Source organism: Arachis hypogaea, chromosome 1 (assembly GCF_003086295.3).
Source record: "Arachis hypogaea cultivar Tifrunner chromosome 1, arahy.Tifrunner.gnm2.J5K5, whole genome shotgun sequence".
Classification (NCBI taxonomy): Eukaryota; Viridiplantae; Streptophyta; class Magnoliopsida; order Fabales; family Fabaceae; genus Arachis; species Arachis hypogaea.
Window position 1 is genome coordinate 63,646,081 of NC_092036.1, and position 25,087 is coordinate 63,671,167.

At 37.8% G+C, this 25,087-nt stretch overlaps 2 protein-coding genes across 3 annotated transcripts in view; both read right to left on the bottom strand.

The window, feature by feature from the left end:
- The window catches only part of LOC112805413 (protein STAY-GREEN 1, chloroplastic), a 77,708-nt gene that overhangs the window by 21,169 nt on the left and 31,452 nt on the right, over positions 1–25,087 (bottom strand). The window lies entirely within an intron of this gene.
- LOC112805426 (agamous-like MADS-box protein AGL19) overlaps positions 4,820–25,087 on the bottom strand; it is a 72,134-nt gene continuing 51,866 nt past the window's right edge. For both annotated transcript variants that reach the window (XM_072198652.1, XM_072198647.1), the window contains exon 8: positions 4,820–6,754. In XM_072198652.1, coding sequence (XP_072054753.1) covers positions 6,701–6,754 — 54 coding nt within the window. In that variant the 3' untranslated portion in view covers positions 4,820–6,700. The remainder of the gene's footprint in view (positions 6,755–25,087) is intronic.

Genomic DNA, 25,087 nt, shown 5'->3' on the forward strand with positions numbered 1-25,087 from the left:
TATAAGCTCACTTAACCATATATATATATATATATGTCCCATTACAACCTTTAAAAGACCTCATGATGTTTGCATTGGCATATTAACTGTTGTCGATTGGTTAGGAGAAAAATAAAAGTTAGAGAGCATAATTAGAGAAGGATAGAGTAATTACCCTATACACTAGAGGTATTAGAGCGTATATACATCATCAGTGAGGGTTCTATACTTAAATTTTTATGTTCCCTGCTTTCACGAGTTATCTTCTTGCACTTTTATCTGTTTTACTGTATAGTGATGGAATTAATGGAATTTGATTTGTAATTGTTTTGAAGAGCTTGTTTACTTTTGATCAAGTGGGCAAGAATCATATAGTTGCATTTGTATATATATAGGTTGTATTGCATTGCATGAATTTCTACATGTTCATACTCATTTGTCTTATCTCCTTCAATTAAGCATGAGGACATGCTAATGTTTAAGTGTGGGGAGGTTGATAAACCACTATTTTATGGTTTACATTGTGTATAATTATGTGGTTTTGTCATGATCCTTACCCACTTATTCATTAATTTAGCATGAATTTATATTTCCTTCCTGGAATTATTACATGGTTGAAAACTGCTTCCTAGAGACTTTTTATTATGCATTTTAGTTCTCCTTTATCCCATTCGATGCCGTGTTCTGTGTGTTAAGTGTTTCAGACTTTATAGGGCATGGATGAGTTAGAGATTGGAAAGGAAGCCAGCAACAATGGAAGGAACACAAGAAATTGAGGAGACAACCAGCGAGACGTGACGCGGCCGCATGGCTCACGCGTTCGTGCAAAAGAGGAGAAATCGCAGTGACGCGGCCGCATGACGCATGCGACCGTGCGGAAAGGAAGAGCACAAGTGACGCGGAGGCGTGGACGATGCGAACGCGTGGCACGGAAAAATGCGAATGACGCGTCCGCGTGGACGACGCGATCGCGTGACATGCGCGATCTGCATAATCTGCAGATTTTGCTGGGAGCAGTTTTGGGCCCTGTTTTGACCCAGTTCTCGGGCCAGAACAGCAGACTAGAGCCAGAGAACATGCAGAAATGAAAAAGAACATTCATTCTACACAGTTTTGAGTTTTTAGATCTAGTTTTTACTCCTCCTCTAGGTTTTCTCTCTACACAATTGATACTTTTAGGATATTATATTTCTACTGCTTTTGCATTGGGATATTGAGAAGAGTTATTTCCTCATCAAGATTTCATCATTCTAGTTCGTTCTCTTAACTTGGTTTATTTCTTCCATGTTCTTTGCCTTGTTCAATTTTGTCATTGGAATACTTTTATGATTATTTACTACAAGAATTATTTCTTTCATTTTAATCCATTTTACCTTCTAATAATCATGTCTTCTTTTGATTCCCTTTCATATGTTATGGATTTATTATTTACAATGAGTGAGTAGTTCCCTAACTTGATGGGAAGTTAATTGAAAGGAACCAATTGAGTTGGAAGTCTTGAAAGAAAGATTGTAATTGGGTTTATTGTTGGATTACCTTCTAGTCACTAACACCAATCCCTTTTAATTAAGTGGGTTGCAATTTGTGAGCAGACGTAGCATTCCAACTTGTTTGACTTTCCTTTACCTAATAAAGGATAACAAAATAGAATAACTTTTAATTATCAATTAATCTTGAGAGTATTCCAAGTATAATAGGGATTCCAACTAATTAACTCCCAATCAAGGCTTTTATTTACATTGTTCAAATTCATCAATTTAATTTCCTGTCATTCAACTCAAACCTTTTTGAAAACACCTGATTGATAAAATAGCACACCTTTCTGCAACTCGTTGGGAGACGACCTGGGATTCATACTCCCAGTATTTAAAATTTGAATTTCTGTGACATATTTTTAAATTGATGAGTGGATTTCCGGTGAGTTAAGAACTATACTTGCAACATACACATTTTCATAATTTTAAATTCACCAATTTTCGCTGCATCAGTGGGATACAGCGGTGTGATTAGTATTAGTTAGAATTACCCCTAACTTTAGATAACCCTGGTTTATGGTTTAAGTTCTTTTATTTATTTTTGTTCTAAGCTTGAATATCAGTATGCGATATGAAGTTCTAGGATTACCTTCGGCGTCCCGGGGCCTTACATCTTACATTATTGGGCACTCTTACCAAACTGAGAACCTCCGGTTTTCATTCCATACTTTGTTGTTGTTTTTCAGATGCAGGTCGTAATCTACTTCAGTGAGATTGCAGATATGGTGATAAAGCGGACTATGGTTCATTCCTTCTTTATTTTTGTTTTACTTTTGTCATAGTATTCTCTCACCTTTTGTATATTTATCTTTATGGCCTTAGAGGCTTATTTGAGAGATATGTTGTATAAGCTGTTTTAATTCTAAAACCTATATCTTCTATTTGTAACTAGTCGGCTTAAACTCTACAAGCTACGGCTAGTTCTCTATGATAATAATAACATTGTATCTATATATATGTTTTATTCTTTTCATCTAAACCTTGTGTCTTGTGCATTAGCTTCGTGAGAACATTTCACGCTTTTGTAAATTTGATTTTGAACTTATTCCTTCATCAGGCTTCTAGGATATATTATTTCCTTATATATATATATATGTATAAGCCTTGGAATTGGGGTAACCCTTGATTAACCTTTGCATTTACGGCTAGTGGTAAAGCTTAGGGTAATTGGGGTGTTACATTTAGTGGTATCAGAGCGGTTCGTCCTCGTGAGCCTGAGGGATGGTTTGATTGTGCTTCGTTGCACACTCTGGGTCATTTTTCTTTCATGCTATTTAGGATATCTGCTTGATATACATAGAATGCTTGTTTATGAGTGCCTTTGGGATAATTGAAGAACTAGGCTTTTGATGTTAAGACTGATCACCTAGATATCAATTGTTTGGTGTGGAAAGGAAACCTAAATGGCAACTCGCAGATAAGGTCGTTCACATTAATGGAGAGGTAGTAAGAGCGACCAGCTTAGCCTATGCATTATGAGCTCAGCATGTTCTAGAGAATTCTATTCGTGGAGTTTGCGGCATATCGGCTGATGGGTGCGGCTTAGCACTTGCGGCAACGGGAGTAACGATCGACGCTTTTACGGTTTTCACTTATGATTTTTAGTTTCTAACTGGTATGTTCTTGAACTACGTTGAAGAAGTTTTAATGCTTAATATGATTTTGAAAATTTGGATTGAGACTGTTGGTTTAAATGATTTGGTTTTGAAAGAAAGTCGAAATTTTTGGTTTGAATGATATCGTTTAAAAAGAAAAGTGAGTTCTATGATTTGACCAACTTATGATTTTGGCTTGAAAATTAACTTATCAGAAGGGATTCAATTTGAAAAGGTTCTGATTTAAGGATTTTGATGAATTTAGGAGAATTATGCTTCAAAGTAATTGATTTAAGAGTAAATAATTTTCGAGTCTTTTGAAAAGGGTTTGATAATGATCATGTTTTGAATATTTTGGAAGATTGTTACAAAAGTCGGTATTTGCTTTAAGGAAAATTTCGGATTCGTAATGACGATAATCAGAGTGACGCAGCAGAAGATGAGAGGGGACATCGACACAGTAGGGCGTTTCAAAAAGGATATATCGTGTGGTTCAATTTTTGAGGGCGAAAATCTTTTTAAGGAGGGGAGGATGTAAGAACCGGGTTTTTCACGTAAAATCATTTTAATAAAATAATAATAATTTTAAGTGCCTGAGATGGATTCAAAATTTAGAAGTTTTAATTTGAAAGTAGAGTAAAGTATCGTTTTTGTCCCAATGTTTGGGGTAAATTCTATTTGTGTCCCTAACGTTTAAATCGTCCTATTTGTATCCCTAACATTTATAAAAGTGATTCAATGTTATCCTGCCGTCAATTACACATCATAAAAACTTTAGTTTGACTTTTAAAAATCTCTTCTTGAAGTTAGAATACAAATATTTTGGATAGAATCAATGATCCACTGCGAAAAATAGCTTATCAAAAGTTGAAACTAATTCCTACAACATTTACATTATTCACTTTTATAGGGACATAATTGAATCTAAACACAAATAGTGGGTATAATATTAATATTGAACACATCCAAGTGAAACCTAATTGAGAATGAATACATCTAAGTGAGAATAATTAAAAAATATAATTTGATTTGTTAGTATAATTGATAGTAGGATAACATTGAATCACTTTTATAAACGTTAGGGATACAAATAGAACAATTTAAACGTTAGGGACACAAATATGAGTTACCTCAAACGTTGGGGACAAAAACGATATTTTACTCTTTGAAAGTATAAAGGTGAAATTTGGTTTCAGTGAATTTTTCTGAGTCAGAAAATGTATTTTCTGAGAAAAACCGAGAAAAATCACGAACCGGCAGCCAAACCAGTTTAAGTCTGTCTGGTACTGTGTTTTTAGAAAAATAAGATTTTGGAAAATTGATTTATTGTTTTAAAAGGGACAAAAATAATTTTGGAATTGAAAACCGGGCACTAATCTTAAAAGTTTTGGCCCAAAGTGGGCCAAATGGGCTAAAAACGATAACGGGTTGGACCGGGCCTGATGAGTTCGGAATTCAAACTCCATAAAATTTTTTTGATTATGAATCCACTCTTTTGGCTAGCGCACATCGTCAAGTATTAACCCACAGTGGAGTGGGATCGTATCCACAGAGATTGGTAGTTTTGAGCAATTTTAATCAATTGGTGAATTAGTCAAGCTAAACAAAATGGATTGTGAATGCATAATTTTAAATGGGCAGAAACGTAAATGACATGAAAGTAAAGAAAAGCAGTAAAGTGCAGAAATAGAAATGGCAAGAATGTAAAGAGCAGAAACATAAATGACTGAATTATAAACGGGAATGGGGGATTGCAGAATGTAAATGGAAGCTATAAAGAAAGTGATAGATGAGAATAAGGGAAATTTATTGAGATCAAGAGATGTTGTCTCTTTGGATTAAATTCAGCTTATATCCTCTTCAATCATGCATCTCATTGACCTCTTGGCAATCATGATTGATTGAGCCCCAATCTCTTGGTAACTCAATCTCTCAGATCTTGATCAATAGCCAATTCCTTGGTCTAATTGCTCATGAAGAGAGATATAATTGGTCCCTGATTATACCATACATCATCATAGGTCCAGATATAGGGAGAATTGTATGTCACCATATTCAAACACCAAAACCCAGATTCTACTCAAGTGTGAAAAGGGATTTCAAGCATGGTTTCATGTTTCCTTTTCCAAGGTTCCCATGAAACCCATTTTGCATTCAACCTCTTTTCCAAGATGATTGAACACCTAGCATGAAAAACGAAATTTCTTATAGAAAATCAAAGAGAAGATGAAAAGAAGAAGAAAATTCACTATCATTAATCCATCAAGTACCATAGAGCTCCCTCTCTCAATGAGAGGGAATTTAGCTACTCATAGCTTAGAGAAAAGTACTCAAGATGGAATGAAAAGTAAAACTAAAAGCTCTTCTAACTGCTTAACCCCTTTCTCAGTACTTCTTGGGGTTATTTATACTACTCCTAGCTCTCAAAATAAAAGAAATTCAAAAGTGGAAAAGGAAAATTACAATTTAGAGGGAAAAAAAACTCAATAAACCTGATCTCCCAGCTGGCGTGTGGTTGGCGCTTCAGTAGCGTGCCACATCCTCCTCTAATTTTGGCTTGGCGTGCCATGCCTAGCACTTCAAGTGGCATGCCCTCCTTCATTAGATTCTCTGGCGTGCCACGCCTTCGAGCCCAAGTGGCATGCCCAGGGTCTTTTAATTACCCATGTAGCCTGGCGTGCCACGCCTTCGAGCCAAAGTGGCACGCCTAGGTCTTCTCCCTCTTCTTCTTTCTTTTGGAAAATTGAACTAGCATGGCATGCCCAGGATCTAGCATGCCACACCCATTTGTGTGCTTGGCTCCTTCGCTGGCGTGCCACTCCCAACATTCAAGTGGCATGCCCGGAGTGGAGGATGGATGCTAGCGTGCCATGCCTTCGTCGCCAAGTGGCACGCCCTTATGGTTGGCTTCTTAACTTCCTCTCTAGAAAATATAACCAGTGTGCCATGCCCATCATCTTGCCTTGGTTCCAGTAGCTGGCGTGCCACACCCAGCATTCAAGTGGCACGCTATAGTGAGATTCTTGAGCTGGCATGCCATGCCTTCGACACCAAGTGGTGCACCTAGCCTTTTCTTTGGCTTCCTTGTGCATTAGGTGCCACACCTAGTTGCTCAATTAGCACGCCTAAGTGGGGATGAGAGCTTGGCGTGCCATGCCTTCGATCTCAAGTGGCACGCCCAGGCCTTTTTTTAGCCTATAATTTCTTCTCTGGAATCTTGTACTAGTGTGCCACACCATGTTGCTCAAGTGGCATGCCCATTAATTTGTTGGTTCCTCAAGCTTGGTGTGCCAGGCCTGACTCCTCAAGTGGCACGCCCAAGTGACTTTTGAAGCTGGCGTGCTACGCCTTCGACACCAAGTGGCACGCCCTATAGTAAGTGATGGGCTAGGCGTGCCACGCCCCTTAAATGGCCTTCAATGTTGCTCTCTGGAAAAATGTATTAGCGAGCCATGCCCAGCTTCTGGCGTGCCACGCCCATGTACATGCTTGAGAACCCCTCTGGACTTCAGCACTAGCGTGCCACGCCCAGCCTCTGGCGTGCGACGCTAGTGTACTTTTTGTGGCGTTTGCTCCAATGGCATGCCCGTTTCACACGCCCAGCTTATTTTGTTGTTTCCTTCCTATTTTTGATGTCTTTTTTACCTGAAATTTAGCACAACCTTATTTCAAAGCAATGTACTATACTATTCATCAAATATTGCATGAATTGCAATGATTAAATGATATTATGCTCTTTTGTGGTCCTTTTTATTCAAGAAAGAAAGGTAGATGATGCAAGTCATCAGGGCCCAAACCAGACCCAAGGCCCATCATATATAAGTGAATTTAATGAGCTTTTAGCTCATTTCTCAGCTCCAAAAGAGAGGGAGGAGTGGATTTGAGAGAGATGGGAGAAGAAAGGGGTTACACTATTCACCTCCACCTTCCGGGAGCCATAACATTTGATCTGGAGTTCCGATAGACGAGCCATTTGTGGCCACGCGAAGCTCTTGTCGAGCTCTGTGTTTCTATTCAAAGAAACCTGGTAAGAAATTGCTGTCCACTCTCTAGTTTTGTGCCCTAAGTTCTGCGCATTTTTTGGTTATGATTTTTAGTAAATTTGTGGTTTTGCTTATTTAGGTGATCTCTAGTAGCGGGTAATTGTTGGATTTTACCCCTACTTACGTTGGATAAGGTAAGTTTCCACTAAACCCTTGTGTTTAGTTGTTTTGTGTATCTTAGGTTTTTATTTTGGTGATATATGTAACGTTAGATTGAGTTTTGGTGTTTGTTGGAGTTGGTTGAGGCTTTGAATCAAGCTTGGTGGCTTCGTTTTGGTATTTGGTGTGGTTGGAAATTGGCCAAGGTATGGTTTCGGTTTCCTTTATGTAATATGTAATGTTTCTGGATACTTAGGCTAGTTGACTCTAAGATAGGATTAGATATGGTTGGTGTATGAGTAATTATATGTGGTTTGATGTTAATTGTTGATGGTTGTTGGTTGTTCAGATTGTTGTATGATGATGATGTATAATGATTTGAGGATTTAAGTTGTTGAATGATGATTTATGATGAATTATGATGGGTTGATGATTTTTGAGTATATTGATGGATTATGATGTTGTATGATAATATGGTGTGAAATATTTAGATAGAGGTGAAATGGGATTGAGTGTGATGCTTGGTATTGGTAGATGATGAATATTGATGAATTGTGTTGATGGGTGTGACATTTGAAAGTGGGTGTTGATGAGTTTCATAATGGACTTGATTAACGTTAGTTTTTGTTTGTTAATGATTATTGGAATTGATAAGGATTATAGTGGTTGTTGATGTTGTTATTGGTTGATGATGATTATGAGTGTTTAAGAAGGTTTTCAATGTTGATGAATAAGGATTCTGATGGTGTTGAATGGTGTAATTAGGCTATTCTGGAATTTTATGTTATTTTGGTATTGTTTGGGTTGTGATTGGTTTGGTTTGAATTGGGAATTTTGGTAAATTTGAGGTTTTGAGGCTTTTGGTAAAAATATATTTTTGGTGATCTTTGTCTGATCATAACTTTTGCCTCGGTTTTCAAAAGAGGTTGAATTAGAATTAGAATTAAATATTATTGAAAACCCTTCGATTTGATATAAAGTTTGTAAAATTTGGAAATTGGTAGAGGGAGTTATGATCATTCAAAGTTGGTGTTGAAAACTTGAAATTCTACAAAGTTACAGAATTTTGAGTTTTCTGGAATGTGCGCATGCACACTCTACATCCGCACATGCAGAGGCAGGCAATCTGCTTGCAGTGCTGGCATAGCTGGTACGCGCGCACACCAATGGGAAATTGGGACCTGTGCGTATGCACAGCCCTGTGCGCACGCACACGTTGGGAACGCCAGTCTGTTGGGGGTGCTAGCACACCTTGTGCGAGCGCACAGACCTTATAAAAATTTGTACCTATGCATACGCACGCCCCTGTGGATATGCACACCCCTGTGCGGACGCACACGCCCTGTTTCATAATTTTAAACTTTGTTTTCAACTATTTTACCTTCCAAACAAGGTTGTATGCTTCTATAACACCATTTTAAGGCCTTTGGGATCGATTTGAGTGTGGGAATATGGGAAATAAGCTATGGGTTTTATTTGATGTTTATTTTGAAAACTTTGAGAACGAAGGGTTAGGTTTCTGGTGTATTGCGGATGAGTTAGTTGAGAGAGAAGGAAGAGGGATATATGAACTGAAAACTGATTAACTAGGGAGTTCGGAATGGGAAATATGAATTGATGATGGTTGTGATGAGGTGAGAACTTGGAAAGGAATAATGAGGAAATGTTTGGATTATGTGAGAGTGCGCGGAGCCTATATCTCCGGCATAGCAGATTGTTCTGCTACATGACTAGTTGATGTTGAGAGTGTGCAGGACCTATATCCTCGGCGCAGCAAATTTCTCTGCTGCAAGACTAGTGTTGTTGAGAGTGCGCGGGGCCTATACCTCCGACGTGGCAATTTGTTCTACTACAACAGTAGTTGTGGTTATTTTCTTCTCTGCTACAGGAAGTGTGCGGGGCTTATATCCTTGACGTAGTAGACTCCCGACTACAGGAGTAAACAAGGCACTATATCTCTAACGCAGCAGATTGCTGCTGCATGAGTGTACAGGAAACTATATCTCTGATGTGGCAGAAAAGGCTACATCCGAGCGGATGTGTCGGGTTGGCATTTACGGACCGACAAGTGATATCACGAGCCAATAGGATAGACATTCATCATATGCATCTTCTATATACTTGCTTGCTTTGTTTACTTGAGATTGCTTAATTGTATAACATGCCTACTTACTTCGTGAATTACTTGCTGTATATGAAAACTATCTGTGTTTTATTTGTTTGTATTAATTGTGTTTGTCTGGTGCTAAGGAGGTTTGGTAGGCGGTGGCGATGGGATTGCACGGAGGTTAGGTTGGCGAAGGCTGTGGGATACAGCGGTGTGATTAGTATTAGTTAGAATTACCCCTAAGTTTAGATAACATTGGTTTATGGTTTAAGTTCTTTTATTTATTTTTGTTCTAAGCTTGAAGATTAGTATGCGATGTGAAGTTCTAGGATTGCCTTTGGCGTCATGGGGCCTTACATCTTACATTATTGGGCACTGTTACCATACTGAGAACCTCCGGTTCTCATTCCATACTTTGTTGTTGTTTTTCAGATGCAGGTCATAATCTACTTCGGTGAGATTGTGGATATGGTGACAGGGCGGAGTATGGTTTGTTCCTTCTTTATTTCTGTTTTACTTTCGTCATAGTCTTCTCTCACCTTTTGTATATTTATCTTTATGGCCTTAAAGGCTTATTTGAGAGATAGGTTGTATAAGCTGTTTTAATTCTAAAAATCTATATCTTCTATTTGTAACTAGTCGGCTTAAACTTCGCAAGCTACGGCTAGTTCTCTATGATAATAATAACATTGTATCTATATATACGTTTTATTCTTTTCATCTAAACCTTGTGTCTTGTGCGTTAGCTTCGTCTGATCGTTTCGCGCTTCTGTAAATCTGATTTTTGAACTTATTCCTTCATCAGGCTTCTAGGATATATTATTTCCTTCTATATCTATATATATATATATATATATATATATGTATAAGCCTTAAAGTTGTCGTAACCCTTGGTTAACCTTTGCATTTACGGCTAGAGGTAAGGCTTAGGGTAATTGGGGTGTTACAGAAAATAATAGGGGCGATTTCTGAGCTTTCCAGGACCAAATCCAACTAATTCCAAAAACTATTTCATGCAGAATTGAAGATTGGACAAAGGGGGAGCACTTAGTTTTAGGTTAGCATCATGTAAGTTTTCTAAAGAGAGAAGCTCCATCTTCTCTCTAAAATTAGGATTCTTAGGTCAATTTCCACCTTAGATCTAGGTTTAATTTCTTGTTTTCATCTACTTTTCTTTTTATTTTCTTGTTCTAGTACTTTAATTCTTCTAGTTTCTCTTGCTATTTCGTTTGTTTTAGCCACTTTTCATGTTTATGAGCACTTTGTTGGATTTAGATTTCCTTTTAATGCAATTTATGTTTTATATTCTTTATTGTTTAATTGAGTTGTTGTTATTGTTTTCTTGCAATTGGGTAGTTGTAGATTTATATTTCTTGCAATTTTATGATGTTTTCCTTTTATGCCTTCCAAGTGTTTGACAAAACGCTTGGTTGGATATTAGAGTAGATTCTTAAGCATTCTTGGCTTTGAAAGAGAAATTAAGCAATCTTGAGTCATTAATACCCAACCACGTTGATGATCTAGAGTTGTTAGTTAATATTGTTTCCATTGACGCTAATCTTTTTGCTAATTCAATTAGTAAGTTGATTAGGACTTTTGGATTGAGATTAACTAGTCTTATTGACTTTCTCTCGTGTGAAGATAATATTGTACGTTCTTCCATTGTTGGAGATGACGAAATAAGATAAATTCTTGTTAATTATTGTTATGATTAGTGACTAGGATAGAAAGTCTATATTCTCAATCCTTGTCATGAATGTCTCTCTTTATTATTTGCTTTCCTTAGTTGTTTGCTTTATTTTTCTTGTCATTTATTTCCTTGTCCTTTTACCAAATCAAACCCCCCTTGTTCCTTCAGAGTCAATAATTGATCACTTTATTGCAATATCTTGTGAGAGGACCCGAGGTTTGAATACTTTGGTTAATTTTCATTGGGGTTTGTACTTGTGACAACCAAACATTAAAACTTTGATTGAGCATTGTTTGTCGGTTGGGAACTATACTTGCAACGAGGCTATTTCTCTTTTACCGAGAAGAAATTCATAGCCGACAGTTTTGCTACTTTTAGTACTCTTTCTATGTGATTATCTTTTAGACGAAGAAACTTACTTGCATATTTAATATGAAAAAATTTGTCAGGATGGTCCAAGTTCTAATACTCCTATGTGTATTTTGTAGCTGTAGTTAGAAGAATCAACAAATCAGGAACTAAATCAGAGAATTCCAGTGTTCAAATTTCCCACCAAGATCTTTTGTCGTGTCATCAATGTCCCTTTGCCGGTACTTTTTCTACTTCATTCTTTTTTTCTTTCTTTTGTTTTTAATGTTTGTTGTCTACATTTTTAGTGGGAGGGGGAGGAAGAGAGGGGTGGGGGAATAGAAATGAAAATTTCTGAGAAAAATGGTTAAACGATAATTTGTTCTATTGTTTCGCTATGTCCTAAAAGGGGGGAAAATTATACTTAGATTATGTTCAGAAGGTAGGGTAGTTGGATATTTTCAACTTGAATTTAATATTTGGAATTATTCCCTGTTGAGTTCATTTTTAAAATAAGTGGCACTGCCTTGTTTAATGGCGTTGTAAGTTCTTGATATTTTCATTCATCTTGATCAAATTAAATCCAATTAAAATTTGATTTATTTAGTCTTCTTTTTCTTTTGGGCCTAGTGCATTCCACTATAATAAATAAGTAAATAAATTCAACTAAAATGTTCATATGCAATGTATTAATTTTTCTTATCTTATGTTGACAAATGAATAATATATTTGAGGGGCATTGCTATTGTAGTTACAATTAGATATCATAGAGGTCCCTTTTTATGTTGTTAATAGTTACTTATAAGATTAATTTCAGATTTTGCATACTGATGCGAAATGTGGGATTTACTGGCTCTTTTAGAGCTGGTTGTTCCAAATATTGTCCAAGAAGAAGTTAAAACAATAAATGCTAATGATTTGTCCTTTTTATTTTTGTAGCTTCTGACAATATTTGTCAGCTTTACTGTCTTCAAAGTGATTAATCTCTGTTAGATGATGTAGTGTCAGCAGTCAATGATAGTACAAGACCAAGATTTCTAGTTTCCTTTTTGAACCCCCTCTTCAATTCCTCTTGCCAATTCTATTGGCACCATAGGTAGCTAAGATCAGACGACGTGAATTAGAATGTCGTCTTATTTATGAGGGCTTGATAATTTGTGTATTATACTGCGATCTTCGTTTATTATATGTAGTATTATTCTCTGTATAAATAAGATTAAACTAGAAATAGACTATGCAGCCTGTGGCTAGTTTATCAAACTCCTGAATTAACTCAACAACGCTTACTAGTTTCAGTTTTATGGGTTGAATTTTACATTTTAAAGTCTACCTAGGCTTTGCGAGTTTAGGCAAATTCTTGAGTTTGATAACTTTTGCCTGCTGGATTAAATACTTAAATGTAGCCACAGTCTGAATTGATGCTTTTATTGAGGACCTTTCTCTTATGCCTCTGCAGGAATGGAGATACTTATAATTGTTGCTCCTACATCTACTAATCAATGTTTCATTTATTTATTTGTTAAAAAAATAGATTAGAGAACTTGAGGAGGAGAAGAAAGGTTTAGCTACTAAACTTCAGGTAATTGAACGATGCAATTTTTTCTTGAAATTTTTGTTACCTTTGTAAATTGTAATGAATCTGAATAAGTCTAAGTATCTTTAATAAGCAAGCAATTCTAGAGATACAAATTCATGCATTATATCTATAGTATAGAACTGATGCCTTGAACTTTACTATTTGAGCTTAGTTCTTCTGGTTGTTTGTCCCCTTGCCAAATGTTTCCTCTATGATATAATTAATTTAAATGAATTCATGTCTTACTCGGTGTAGGTTTTTCATGAATTTATGTGTTTTTGCTTAGTTTTCATGAATTTTTAGGCAAGAAGTAAGTGCTTGGATGAGAAATTCATGCTAAATTAATCAAACATTGTTGATTTTATGCATTTTCATGAGATTTTTGAAAGATTTAGTTGATAATATGAATGATGATTATGCCAAGGCTTTGATGGCATGTTTGATTAATAACAGGTGAAAACAAATAAGAGGAAGAAACAAAGAAGGAAGTAGTGTAGGAGAACACTACGTTCAGTTGATAAACGCTACGTTTACAATTGACGCGCACGCGTACAAGGCGCTTACGCGCAGGATGACACTTTTGGAGATCCACGCGTACGCATGCATGGCGCGCACGCGTGGAAGAAGGATCAGCGTTCACCAGCAATGAACGCTATGTTCACTTTGAATGAGCGCCTGCGATGCTTGTGAAAATATGATTTGAAATTTAGCCATCGACGCGTACGCGTCAGATGTGATTTTTGGGAACAAGCACGTAAACGCGTGGATGTAGGCGCAGCGTGGATGTGACATTTTGCAATTCACGCATACGCGTGGGTGACGCGTACGCGTGGAAGGAGCGTTCACTACATGAAGACTACGTTCGTTTAGTGAACGCTGCAAGGGACGTGTACGTGTCGATGAGTGATACACTACTATTTTGTGGTACATCTTGTGCTTAATTGAGTGCATTTTATCCACTAATCTCACACTTATTTATTCAATTCGCATGTTTTACATTTTCCTTCCTTATTTTGTGCTATGATTGAAAACATGTTTCTTTGGTCTTAATTTAGCTATGTTTAATTCTCTCTTATTACCATTCAATGCCTTGATATGTGTGTTACGTTTTTTCAAAGATTACAAGGTAAGAATGACGTAGAGGATGGAAAGGAAGCATGCAAAAGCGGAAGGAATTCAAGAAGCTGAAGGAACTGCAAAGCTGTCAGCACCACTTCGCACTCAATCGATCATAACTTGAGCTATAGAGGTCCAAATGAAGCGGTTCTAGTTGTGTTGGAAAGCTAACGTCTGGGGCTTCGAAATGATATATAATTTGCCAGAGTGGCCGTACAAGATAAGCGACACGCATGCGTGAATCACGCGCACGCGTCATTTTGCAGAAAATTCAACGACCTAGAAATTGTCCCCAGCAATTTCTGGGCTATTTTTGACCGAGTTCTTGGCCCAGAAAATACAGATTAGAGGCTGCAGAGTGGAGGAATCAAGAGGACTTCTCACTTTTCATAATTTTAGGTTTTAGATGTAGTTTCGAGGGATGAGAATTCATAAACCAAGTAGCAACATCAAATAATCAAGAAGGAAAAATCAATAAACTAGAGTACTAGAAGAATTAAAAGTAGAAGAGAAATCCTAATCATAAAAACCTAAGAGAGAGGAGAGAGCCTCTCTCTCTAGAACCTACATCTAAACCTAAAAATTGTGTGAATGAGAAGTGAATGATTTAATTGAATGATTCTCCCACTCTGCAGCCTCTAATTTGTATTTTCTGTGCCAAAAACTGGGTCAAAAATAGCCCAGAAATTGCCCCCAGCAATTTCTGCAATCGCAGTACGTCGCGCATGTCTCGCGTACGTGCCAGGTGTGCGTGCGCACCGATGGACTTTTCGCGAATGTGCACATGCTTTGTGCGTGCGCGTCCTTAAACGCTAGGTCAACTATGGCAAATTATATATCGTTGCGAAGCCCCGGATGTTAGCTTTCCAGCGCAACTGAAACCGTCTCATTTAGACTTTTGTAGCTCAAGTTATGATTGATTGAGTGCAAAGAGGTCAGGGTTGACAGCTTTGCAGTTCCTTCAACTTCTCGTATTCCTTCCACTTTTGCATGCTTCCTTTCCATCCTCTACGCCATTCCTGCCCTGTAATCTCTGAAAATACTTAACACACATATCAAGGCATCGAATGGTAATAAGAGAGGATTAAACATAGTGAAATTAGGACCAAAAAAAACATGTTTTCAATCATAGCAATGAGCCAAAACACCAGGGACGCGCAAACGTATAGCACGCATACGCATAGGTGCCCGAACGCTTCGCTCTCTAAATGAACGCTACACTCACCTGGAATTGCATTTCTGCTCAAATTAGCTTCATTCCAAGCCCATTTGGACAACAAGCAAGCAAGCCCACTCTGATCACTCAATTAAAACCACAAGGATTATCTAGAATAGGAATTTCATTTAATTGTAATTTGTTTTGAATTTCATTTCAATTTGTAGTTTAGGTAAGCCTATATAAAGGCATTAATTTCAATTCATTAGATAGCTCGGATAGGACGGTTAGTTAGGAGGAGACAGTAGGCTGCGTTAGTAGTAGGTAGCAGTAGGAGTAGGAGTAGGAGTAGAGTAGTAGGCCCTTGCAGACACTTTTACATTTTTGCACTTTTTACATTTCAGTATTGAATTCAATTTAGCTTATACAACTTCAATTCTGCAATTCTCTTCTGCAACTTTTCTTTCTGCCAATTTTACATTTCTGTTCTTATTGAGCTTGATTTACTTTTATGCAATTTAAATTTCCTGCAAGTGTTTTAGAGCGATGATCAATTGAACCCCAATTCATTAGGGGGAGCAGCTATGCTTTAATTCACTCCGGAAGGGATTTTGAATCTGTGAATGCTTGTGTGAGCCTCGGAAGGGAAATCATGAGCATTAGGACTAAGGCTCTATCCTTCACTACTCTTTTGATCAACACCATTCGGGAGGAATTGAGATCCTAAGAGTTAGTGTGGCTTATGGATGAGAGACATGTACTTAACCTCTTCTTGTGACAATTAGATCAAGGAATTGGCAAGATTGATTATGATTAGAGAGATTGGATTGCCAAGGAATTGGGATCCAATCATTTCAATCCGCCATAGATCTACTCATATGATTGAGAAAGGAGTTGAGACCCATTTGATTCATTGTGGATTATGATATCTTCAGTCCCCAATGAATATTTATCTCTGTTATTTTTGTTCCATTTAATTTCTCTGCACCCTGTTCCTTTTACATTTGATGCACTTTACATTTTGCATTTTACATTTCCTACAATTTACATTCTGTTAGTTCAATATCAATCAATTCACCACTGTTAGCTTAACTAAATTTATCACCTAACTAAAGTTGCTTGATCCATCAATCCTCATGGGATCGACCTTACTCATATGAGCTTTGACTACTTGATGCGACCCGATACACTTGCCGGTGAGTTTGTGTGGAAATCTAATTTTCACCCATCAGTTTTGAACAGCCATAACTTTTATAAAAGAATTTATGATTTATGGGGTGCTACCAGTTCTTTAACCTTTTTTAGCAAAAATTGTGACAATGCTAGTGTCTATCAGTTCTTTAATTGCTGTTAATCCAATCAGAAGAGAATAAAGTAGAAAGTATCAAAAAGGATAAGATGGCCTAAGGGAAACATAACCTCTTGTAGTATACCTGATTTTAAAGGTCCTAAGGGAATTCGGATGCTTCAGGTGATGATTTTGAATCTTGAAAATGCTCTTTGATGAAATTAACTTGGACAGGGTTTACCCAAGGGCTGTCAGAGATGGGATAAATAATCCCAGCCTCCCATAATTTGGTGATCTCCTTCTGCACCACTTCCTTTATAGCTGGATTCAGTCACCTTTGTGGTTGTACCAACGGTTTGGCGTCATCCTCTAGTAGGATCTTGTGCATGCATCGGGTTGGGCTAATGCCCTTCAAGTCACTTATTGTCCACCCAGGAGCTGTCTTCTGTGTCTTTAGCACTTGGATTAATGCTTTTTCTTCTTGTGGCTCTAAGGAAGAGCTTATAATCACAGGATAAGTATCTCCATCTCTGAGAAATGCATATTTTAAGGAGGATGATAGTGGTTTGAGCTCGAGTTTAGGAGGCTTGTCCTCCTCCTTGGGAGTTTTCAGAGGCTCCTTTATCTCTTTTGACTCCTCTAACTCAGGCTGAGCATCATAAAAGATGCCATTCAACTCTTCTTCAAGCCCCTCAGCCATATTCACTTCTTCCACCAGAAAATCAATGATATCAATACTCAGACACTCCTTTGGAGTGTCTCGATGCTGCATGGCTTTGATAGCATTTAGTACGAATTCATCCTCACTGACTCTCAGGGTTACTTTCCCTTTCTGAACGTCAATGAGGGTCCGTCCTGTAGCTAGGAAGGGTCTTCCTAGAATGAGGGTTGCACTTGTGCTCTTCCATTTCCAGCACCACAAAGTCTGTGGGAAAAGCAAAGGGTCCAACCCTAATAATCATGTCCTCAATTATGCCTGATGGAAGTTTAACAAAACCATCAGCAAGTTGAAGACATATGCGGATAGGTTTAATTTCATGAGTTAAACAGAGTTTCTTTATTAGTGATGCAGGTATTAAGTTAATACTTGCTCCAAGATCACATAAGGCTGTCTTTGTACAGGCATCCCCTAAGGTGCAGGGGATCATAAAGCTCATAGGATCCTTGAGTTTCTCTGGTGAACTCTTTTGGATAATTGCATTGCACTCTTCAGTGAGGAAGATTATTTTTGCCTCTCTCCAATCCTTCTTATGACTTAGGATGTCCTTCATAAATTTGGCATAAGAAGGTATCTGTTCAAGAGCATCTGCAAAAGAGATCTTGATCTCAAGTGTCTTAAGATAATCCACAAAGCGGGCAAACTGTTTATCCTTTTCTGCTTGACAGAGCTTCTGAGGATATGGCATCTTAGCCTTATACTCATCAACCTTGGTTGATGTAGGTTGGATGCCTACAGAATCGGAAGGGGGGTTAGTAGCTTGTTTAGGAAGGGCCTTATCAGCACTTGCATGTGTCTGACCTTTCCTAGTTGGGTGTTCAACACCCTTATTGCCTCCTTCCTGGCATTCAATGCCAAGAACACTGTTTCTTTGTGGGCGTTCAATGCCAAGGGTGGGTATCCCTTCTTGGCGTTGAACGCCAAGTGTATTGCCTTCCTTTGGGCATTCAATGCCAAGAGTGGGCATCACTTCTTGGCGATGAACGCCAATAACAAACCCTTGGATGTGCAACGTCCTCAGAGGTATTCTAGACAGTAGTGTGATTGTCCTCTGTCAACTTTTCTTCTTCTGGTTTCTTGTTGCTCTGAGGTTGGGTGTTCAATGTTTTCCCCCTCCTCAGTTGGATTGCCTGACTGATGAGCGGATAATTTATACACTTTTTGGCATTATTTTTACATAGTTTTTAGTATGATTTAGTAGTTTTTAGTATACTTTTATTAGTTTTTAAGCAAAATTCAAATTTCTAAACTTTACTATGAGTTTGTATGTTTTTCTGTGATTTCAGGTATTTTCTGGCTGAAATTGAGGGACCTGAGCAAAAATCTGATTCAGAGGCTGACAAAGGACTGCTGATGCTGTTAGATTCTGACCTCCCTGCACTCGAAATGGAATTTTTTAGAGTTACAGAAGTCCAAATTGCATTAGACGATGCAAACTGGAGTTTAACGCCAGCTTTCTACGCTATTCTAGCGTTAAACGCCAGAAACAAGTTGCAAAGCAGAGTTAAACGCCAGAAACAAGTTACAAACTGGTGTTTAACTCCAAGGAAGACCTCTACACGTGAAATCTTCAATGCTCAGCCCAATCACACACCAAGTGGGCCTGGAAGTGGATTTATGCATCATTTGCTCATTTTTGTAACCCTAGTAACTAGTTTAGTATAAATAGAACTTTTTACTATTGTATTAGGGATCTTTTATCAGTTTTATGCTATCTTAGACTTTTATGGGGGCTGGCCATTTGGCCATGCCTACCCTATTATCACTTATGTATTTTCAACGGTGGAGTTTCTACACACCATAGATTAAGGTGTGGAGCTCTGCTGTTCCTCGAGTATTAATGCAAAGTACTACTATTTTCTATTCAGTTCATGCTTATTCTTGTTCTAAGATATTCATTCGCACACAAGAAACATGATGAAGGTGATGATTATGTGACGCTCACCATTCTCACTTATGAACACGTGATTGACAACCACTTCCGCTCTACATGAAGACAAGATTGAATGTATATCTCTTGGGTTTCTAATCAACGATTCACATCGACTCCCCTCTGACAATGTGGCATCTGAATCTGAGATTGGAACCTCCGTGGTGTAGGCTAGAACCCATTGGCAGCATTCCTGAGATCTGGAAAGTCTAAACCTTGTATGTGGTATTCCGAGTAGGATCTGTGATAGGATGACTGTGACGAGCTTCAAACTCGCGATTGTAGGGTGTGGTGACAGACACAAAAGGATAGTAAATCCTATTCCTACACGATCGAGAACCAACAGCTGATTAGCCATACGATATCTGTGCATGGTATTTTTCATCCGAGACGGGGAATCCGACAGTTGATTAGCCGTACAGAAACCGTAGAGGACCATTTTCACTGAGAGGACGGGAAATAGCCATTGACAATAGTGACACCCAACATACAGCTTGCCATAGAAAGGAGTATGAAGGATTGGATGAAGGCAATAGGAAAGCAGAGATTCAGAAGGAATGAGGCATCTCCATACGCTTATCTGAAATTCCCACCAATGAATTACATAAGTATCTCTATCTTTATTTTATGTTTTATTTATCTTTTAATTATTAAAACTCCATAACCATTTGAATCTGCCTGACTGAGATTTACAAGATGACCATAGCTTGCTTCAAGCCGACAATTTCCGTGGGATCGACCCTTACTCATGTAAGGTTTATTACTTGGACGACCTAGTGCACTTGCTGGTTAGTTGTGCGAGGTTGTAAAAAAGAGTTGAGATTACAATTGTACATACGAAGTTGTTGGCGCCATTGAGATTACAATTTCGTGCACCAAGTTTTTGGCGCTGTTGCCGGGGATTGTTCGAGTTTGGACAACTGACGGTTCATCTTGTTGCTCAGATTAGGTAATTTTCTTTACAAAAAGTTTTCCAAAATCTTTCAAAAAATTTTTTATTTGTTTTCGTTTTTCCAAAAAGATATTTTCAAAAAAAATCCAAAAAAATTTAATAAAATCATAAAAAAAAAGCAAAAATATTTCGTGTTTCTTATTTGAGTCTAGAGTCAAATTTTAAGTTTGGTGTCAATTGCATCTTTTTTTTAATTTTCTAAAAAAAATTTCAAAAAGTTCACGCATGTGTTCTTCATGATCTTCAAGTTGTTCTTGACAAGTCTTCTTGTTTGATCTTTACATTTTATTGTTTTATGTCTTTTCTTGTTTTTCATATGCATTATTGAATCCTTAGTGTCTAAATATGAAAAATTTCTAAGTTTGGTGTCTTGCAAGTTTTTCTTTTCTTAAAAATTTTTCAAAAATAAGTCTTGATGTTCATCTTGATCTTCAAAATGTTCTTGGTGTTCATCTTGACATTCATAGTGTTCTTGCATGCATCATTTGTTTTAATCCAAAATTTTTATATTTTGAGTCATTTAGTTGTTTTTCTCTTTCCTCATTAAAATTCAAAAATAAAAAAAATATCTTTTCCTTATTTTACTCATAATTTTCGAAATCTTTGGGTTGACTTAGTCAAAATTTTTTAAAATAAGTTGTTTCATGTTAGTCAAGTCAAGATTTCAATTTCAAAAATTTATCTTTTCAAAATATTTTTCAAAATCAAATCTTTTCTTTTTCCTTTTATTATTTTCGAAAATTCTTTAAAAATTGATTTTCAAAATCTTTTTCTTATCTTTATTTCATAATTTTCGAAATTAACACTAACAATGAATGGTTTGATTCAAAAATTTCAAGTTTGTTACTTTCTTTTTAAGAAAGATTCAAACTTTAAATTTTAGAATCATATCTTTTGATTTCTTGTGAGTCAAGTCATTAATTCTGATTTTAAAAATTAAATCTTTCTTAAAATAAATTTCAAACATATCTTTTTCAAATCATATCTTTTTCAAAATCTTTTCTAACTTCTTATCTTTTCAAAATTGATTTTCAAATATTTTTCAACTAACTAATTGATTTTTTTGTTTGTTTTGCTATTTCTTATCTTTTTCAAAACCACCTAACTACTTTTCTTTCTCTAATTTTCGAAAATTCCTCACTCTTTTTCAAAAATCTTTTTTAACTAATTGTTTTAACTTTTAATTTCATTCCCTTTCTTAATTTTCAAATTCTAACTAATAATTAAAATAAAAATAAAAAATATTTTTCTTCTCTTTCCTTCTAATTTTCGAATTTCCCTCTCTCTCTCTTTCTATTTATTTTATTTAATTACTAACACTTTTCTTCTCAAAATTCGAACCCTCTCTTCCTCTCTGTGTTCGAACTTCTCTCTTCTCCTTCTTCTATTCTTTTCTTCTTCTACTCACATAAAGGAATCTCTATACTGTGACATAGAGGATTCCTCTTTCTTTTTTGTTCTCTTCTTTTTCATATGAGCAGGAGCAAGGACAAGGACATTCTTGTTGAAGCAGATCCTGAACCTAAAAGAGACATGGCCGAACCTAACAATAATGCAAGGAAGATGCTTGGTGACTTTACTGCACCAAATTCTAACCTCCATGGAAGAAGCATCTCAATCCCCGCCATTGGAACAAACAATTTTAAGGTTAAACCTCAATTAGTTTCTTTGATGCAACAGAATTGCAAGTTTCATGGACTTCCATCAGAAGATCCTTTTCAGTTCTTAACTGAATTCTTACAGGTCTGTGATACTGTTAAGACCAATGGAGTTGATCCCGAGGTCTACAAGCTTATGCTTTTCCCTTTTGCTGTAAGAGACAGAGCTAGAACATGATTGGACTCTCAACCTAGAGATAGCCTGAGCTCTTGGGATAAGCTGGTCACGGCTTTCTTAGCCAAGTTCTTTCCTCCTCAAAAGCTGAGCAAGCTTAGAGTGGATGTTCAAACCTTCAGGCAGAATGAAGGTGAATCCCTCTATGAAGCTTGGGAAAGATACAAGCAACTTACCAAAAAGTGTCCTTCTGATATGCTCTCAGAATGGACCATCCTGGATATATTCTATGATGGTCTGTCTGAATTGTCTAAGATGTCATTGGACCATTCTGCAGGTGGATCTATTCACCTAAAGAAAACACCTACAGAAGCTCAGGAACTCATTGACATGGTTGCAAATAACCAGTTCATGTACACTTCTGAAAGGAATCCTGTGAGTAATGGGACGCCTCAGAGGAAGAGAGATCTTGAAATTGATGCTCTGAATTCCATATTGGCTCAGAACAAAATGTTGACTCAACAAGTCAATATGATTTTTCAAAGTCTGAATGGATTGCAAAATGCATCCAACAGTACTAAAGAAGCATCTTCTGAATAAGAAGCTTATGATCTTGAGAACCCTGCAATGGTAGAGGTGAATTACATGGGTGAAGCCTATGGAAACACCTATAATCCCTCATGGAGAAATCATCCAAATTTCTCTTGGAAGGATCAACAAAAGCCTCAACAAGGCTTTAATAATGGTGGAAGAAACAGGTTTAGCAATAGCAAGCCTTTTCCATCATCCTCTCAGCAACAGACAGAGAATTCTGAGCAGAGCCCCTCTAACTTAGCAAATATAGTCTCTGATCTATCTGAGGCCACTCTAAGTTTCATGAATGAAACGAGGTCCTCCATTAGAAATTTGGAGGCACAAGTGGGCTAGCTGAGTAAAAGAGTCACCGAAATCCCTCATAGTACTCTCCTAAGCAATATAGAAGGGAATCCCAAAAGAGAGTGCAAGGCCATAACTGTGAATAACATGGCCAAACTAGGAGAGAGTAGAAAGGCAGTGATTCCTAGTGAGGAAGACCTCCTGGGACGTTCACTAACCAATAAGGAGTTACCCTTTGAGGAACCAAAGGAATCTGAGGCTCATACAGAGACCATAGAGATTCTATTGAATTTCCTTCTGCCATTCATGAGCTCTGATGAATATTCTTCCTCTGAGGAGGATGAAGATATCACTAAAGAGCAAGTTGCTAAATACCTTGGAGCAATCATGAAGCTAAATGCCAAGTTATTTGGTAATGAGACTTGGGAGGATGAACCTCCATTGCTCATTAATGAACAGAATGACTTGGTTAGGCAGACATTACCTCAAAAGAAATAGGATCCTGGTAAATTCCTAATTCCCTGTACCATAGGCACCATGACCTTTGAGAAGGCTCTATGTGACCTGGGGTCAGGCATAAACTTAATGCCACTCTCTGTAATGGAGAAACTGGGAATCTTTGAGGTACAGGCTGCCAAATTCTCATTAGAGATGGCAGACAAATCCATGAAAAAGGCTTATGGACATGTAGAGGACGTGCTAGTAAAGGTCAAAGGCCTTTACATCCCTGCTGATTTCATAATCCTAGACACTGGGAAGGATGAGGATGAATCCATCATCCTTGGAAGACCCTTCCTAGCCATAGCAAAAGCTGTGATTGATGTGGACAAAGGAGAGTTGATCCTTCAATTGAATGAGGACTACCTTGTGTTTAAAACTCAAGGATATCCGTCTGTAACCATGGAGAGGAAGCAAGAAAAGCTTCTCTCAATGCAGAGTCAAACAAAGCCCCCACAGTCAAACTCTAAGTTTGGTATTGGGAGGCCACAACCAAACTCTAAGTTTGGTGTTGAACCCTCACATCCAAACTCTAAGTTTGGTGTTGGGAGGTCCCAACAATGCACTGAATATCTGTGAGGCTCCATGAGAGCCCACTGTGAAGCTATTGACATTAAAGAAGCGGTTATTGGGAGGCAACCCAATTTTTATTTATCTGTGTTATTTCATATTATTTTCTTTTTTTAGGTTGATGATTGTTCCGAGGGTTACCTGAAACTGTAGGTCGATCTCGGACGAGATCTTCTGTGTTGGTCGGAGCCGACGTGTCCGGCAGGTGTACGGCGGCCGGAGCTGGTGTGTCTGACTTATTGGACTTGGTGGTGGTGCTGATCCTTCGTCCCCGGAGGGTGAGGGGTACCTGCAAGAGACTCCGATGCTTAAGTTAGCATGGGTATTAAACAGGTTTTATGTAGAATCAGAGTATGAGTTATACTTGGGTGCTCCAGTGTATTTATAATGGTGAGATGTGGCCTCCTGTGGATAAGATAAGTTAGTTATCTTATCTTATCTTTATCTTATCTTTAAGTGAGGTCATCTTATCTTCAAAGGAACCGCCTTTATCTTTCCGGGCTTTGGCTGCCTTTAGATTGGGCTGTGTTCCTTCGTTTTGGGCCTGCTTTGGGCTCCTTTGGCGATTTGGCCGAGCTCTTTGAGAAGAGATCGGGCATTGGCCGAGCTCTTTGAGAAGAGGTCGGATAGTCTGACCTGAAGAGGTCGGTCGGCTTGTCGCTAAACATCCCGGGTCGGACAGCTTGACCCAGGGTATGAACAGTGCCCCTGCTTGAGTTCGATCTTTCCGTGAGATCGTGCTTTTCAGAGCTTCGATCTCTTTGGAAGTCGTGCTCAAGCATCTGTCTAGCTTGTTTCTTCATTGCTTCAGATTTTCTAGAGGTTTGGTACTTCATAGTCCAACCTCTTTTGAGTGGTAGTGTGGGTTTTCTACCCTTGCCTTCTGGATCACGCCTTGCTTTAAGTTTTGTGTTGACAACCTTCTGCTTTGGCAAAGTTATTCTTGCGGCTTGATATCCGAGCTTTTAGTGACTTGTCCCATGACTTTTTAGTGTTCTTTATATAGAACCCTTTTTTTAGTCTTGGATGATGTTCATAGCCCTGTTTGAGATTGTGCCTTCTTTGAGTGGAGTTGTATCCTTTTTGGCTAAGCGCATTTGAGCCTTAAGTTGCTTCCCAACCTTTTGGCTTGTTCTTTTTTGAAGTCGTACTTGCGCCTCTTCTTTAGCTGACGTCGACCTGTATGACTTTGCCCCTGCTTGAGTTCGAACTTTTTCCGTAAGACCGTGCTTTCAGAG